Consider the following 3,476-nt stretch of genomic DNA (forward strand, 5'->3'; position numbering starts at 1 on the left):
GATGCAGGTTGTGTTTCCTTTGCATAGGCAGCTAAAGCAGATGCACTAATTTGTTCAAGTGTTAAATGAGGAGGAATCTTACTTTGTTATAAAGAAATAAAAATTTCAGATTGACAACAGAATATAATCACTAACAAATCAGAATTTGGAATCAGCGTGTTTTAAATATCAACTCTGTTTTTAAGGAAGCAAATTAGTGCCCATGGGTTTAGGATGGTTTATTGTCCATTTAACCAATGTTAATGTTATCTGTTGTTAATGATCTCAAATAGTTTGATAAATGTGATTTGGTGACATGAATGATAATTAGAAGTCAAGGCAATACACCTAGAGGACATTAATGTCTAAAATAGGATTTCACTGGGACTGGGACTTTCTCTTGCTCCAGGTTTACATTCACTGCTACGAGGTCCCTGTGAGGTGTCTTCCAGCACAAATTGCTGCCAAACCGAAAGTGAATAAAGATCTGATTCTTTCAGCATACCTGAAAACACACGTGTTTGAATAAATCCATAGTTTTATGTTATCCCAGCAACAAGTGCCATTTGTTGCTTCTACGTGCTCCCTGTCCTATTGAAAGTACCACAAGTGAAAAACATATATATAATGTGGGATAGAAAATACAGTAAACTATATTAATTCCACCAAAATGTCAAAGTTAAACTAGTGACTGAGTGTAGTTAGATCCACTCCTGAATATCTCTTTTTAATCAGTGTGATGTTTTAATTCCTTTTGTCTCAGCAGGTAACACCTGGTCATGGGAGGAAATCACACACAGACTGAATTCATCCTGTTGGGAATTACAGACAGCCCATATGCACAGACTCCTCTTTTTCTCTTGTTTCTATTGATTTACATTGTCACTCTGGTGGGAAACTTCAGCATTATCACATTGGTTCGGGTTTCTCCCAGCCTCCACACCCCCATGTACTTCTTCCTCACCCATTTTGCCTTCACTGACATCTGCTATTCCACAGTCATCTCCCCCAGGATGCTGGCAGACCTGTTATCAGAGGACAAAACCATTTCTTTTACCGGCTGCATGATGCAGTTCCTCAGCTTCACTTTCTTTGGCAGTGCTGAGTGTCACCTCCTGGCCATGATGGCCTATGACCGGCACGTTGCTATCTGCCAGCCCCTGCTTTATGTGACCATCATCTCCAGCCGTGTCTGCTGGCAGCTGGTAGCATCATCCTACCTATTTGCCTTCCTCAGTGCCATCATCTACACATGGTGTGTGTTTGGAGGTTCCCTCTGTGGTCCCAACTGCATCAACCACTTCTTCTGCGACATCATCCCTGTGCTAAAGCTCATGTGCTCTGACACCCACATCAGTGAGATGGTCATCTTTGCCCTCATCACCATCAATGCGGTGTGTGCAAGTGCGGTCATTTTTCTCTCCTACATCTCTATCATCCGCACCGTGCTGAGGATGGGCTCAGCACAGAGCAGGGCCAGAGCCTCCCACACCTGTGCCTCCCATTTGACTGCTGTTGCCTTATTCTTTGGGACAGCATTCTTCATGTACCTACAACGTCCATCTAGCCACAGGACCCTGGATAAGTTGGCCTCCATCTTCTACTCCGTGGTTACCCCCATGCTCAACCCCTTCATCTACAGCCTGAGGAACAAGGAGGTGAAGCTGGCTCTGGTGAGGTGCGGGAGAAGGTTCTTAAATGGCTGGCAACATAGAAGAGTTCTGTCATCTAGGACATGAACAGCTCATCCTAACTGAAGAAGACTGCGATGCACTAAAACAACGATATTTTCCACTAACCCTCATGACTTTATTTACGTTCTTCCACAATTCCTGCTCAGAAGCCAGTGACAGTATTGAATGAGAAAGAGACCCAGCCATCACATCTTCCTTGGAAGGAAATCATTAGGAGGGGAACCTCAAACTTCAATTCACTTTGCAGGCACCATCCTGGAGGTAGAAATTACCTTCAATTATCCCAGGCCTCTTTCCCTCACAGGAAACACCAATCAGCTTTACTGAGTTACAACTTTTGTCACTGAAAAAGTTGTCTTTTTCTTGCATGATTCTTGACCTTGTCCTTCAGCTCCAATAAAATTCCTCCCTCTTACCTGCGAGTTCTTTACCTGCTGCTGGGGTGGGAGGGAAGAGGCAGTGTAGTTTTACATTTGCTTGCTGAAAAAGAGTCAGAGAAAAGGTTCCAAAAGATTCATTGCATTTGTTTGTGCCTTTCAAAGAGAAGAAGCGGGTGGGAGTCCAGGTCTCAAGATGCGCCTTTGAATATGAATTCCTCCCCAGGCTGCAGCTTCACAATAAATTTCACTTCAAAGAAGAAATTTTAGACAATATAATTCAAATCAATGGATCCTCCCATTCAATTTAAGTGGAGTTTTACATTCATTTGCAGTGCTCTTTACTTAAATGGTGAGATAAATGGAATTCCAGGTAGAGATCTGCACCCACATCCCATGTCTATGCCCAGTTTGTTCTAATGCATACCAGGAAAATCAAATGGTGTATTTCACTTACCAATGAAGCCTGTGGCACATTTCCATAGATGAAAGGCAATCCTGAACACAGAATCGATGGTAACTTAGAGCTGTCTGGGTCTGAAAGAAGCCAAAACGCACTGATGTCGGAGAATGTATCTTTACTGGTTGTGACTGCACATTAACCTATGTTTAGGAGGTATGTGGGTGATGAACAGTCTCTTTCATGATCTTTAGCTGTGGAAGAGCATTTTGACACAGCTAGTAAGAAGCTCAAAGCTGAATGTCCAGTGTAATTCTAAAGAGACCAAGAGGCAGGGCAAAAACTCTACAGACAATAAGGTAAAGCAGGTAAATCAGACTGTCTGTGGTCTTCTGGCACAAGTCAGCTGTAGAAACAAAGCAAGACTTAGAAATGGTTCAAAACAAAGTCTGGAGGCCTAAGGAATACCGTAGGAAAATAATACACCTTGGTATCAAGTGAAGCTCTGATGTCCTGTCACAAACCCAGCAGATTTCGACAAAGCTACTTCCAAAGCAAAGTGTTATCAAACTACTGAAGAGCATAAGTCAAATATTACCTATGTTAAAGGAGAACGCAGTAAGGACCAGAGAATAATACTTGAATATAAGGAGGGAAGCCCAAGATGGAGATATGTCCTGGGTTCAGCAGTAGCAGTCATGTTTTTCCTTTGTGTTAACTGGTGCAGTGCTGTGTTTTGACTTCCAGCCTGGGAACAGTGTTGGTGAAACCGATGTTTTCAGTTGTTGCTAAGTGATGTTTACCCTGACCAAGGACTCTGTGAGGCTCATGCTCTGCCAGGGAGGAGGGGAAGCCAGCAGGAAGCAGAGATGGGGCGCCTGACCCGGGCTAGCCAGGGAGGTATTCCATACTACAGCACATCATGCCCGGGGTGGGGGGTAACTGGGAGTTACCCGGAAGGACAGGGGCTTCCAGGTGGGACTCGTTTCTTGGCCGGTGGTATCGTATTCTGTTCCCTTGTTATTT

General features: G+C 43.8%; 1 protein-coding gene across 1 annotated transcript; it reads left to right on the forward strand.

Annotated features, from left to right (window-relative positions):
• The first annotated feature begins 758 nt into the window (after positions 1-758).
• LOC133263253 (olfactory receptor 8U3-like) lies at positions 759-1,718 on the forward strand. The gene has a single exon (XM_061442968.1). It carries the CDS (start codon positions 759-761, stop codon positions 1,716-1,718), a length of 960 nt encoding a protein of 319 aa, XP_061298952.1.
• Positions 1,719-3,476: the final 1,758 nt, after the last annotated feature.

The sequence above is a fragment of the Pezoporus flaviventris genome, unplaced genomic scaffold, assembly GCF_033815535.1.
Source record: "Pezoporus flaviventris isolate CSIRO_AGI_PZ_B2104156 unplaced genomic scaffold, CSIRO_AGI_Pfla_v1 ptg000259l, whole genome shotgun sequence".
NCBI lineage: Eukaryota > Metazoa > Chordata > Aves > Psittaciformes > Psittacidae > Pezoporus > Pezoporus flaviventris.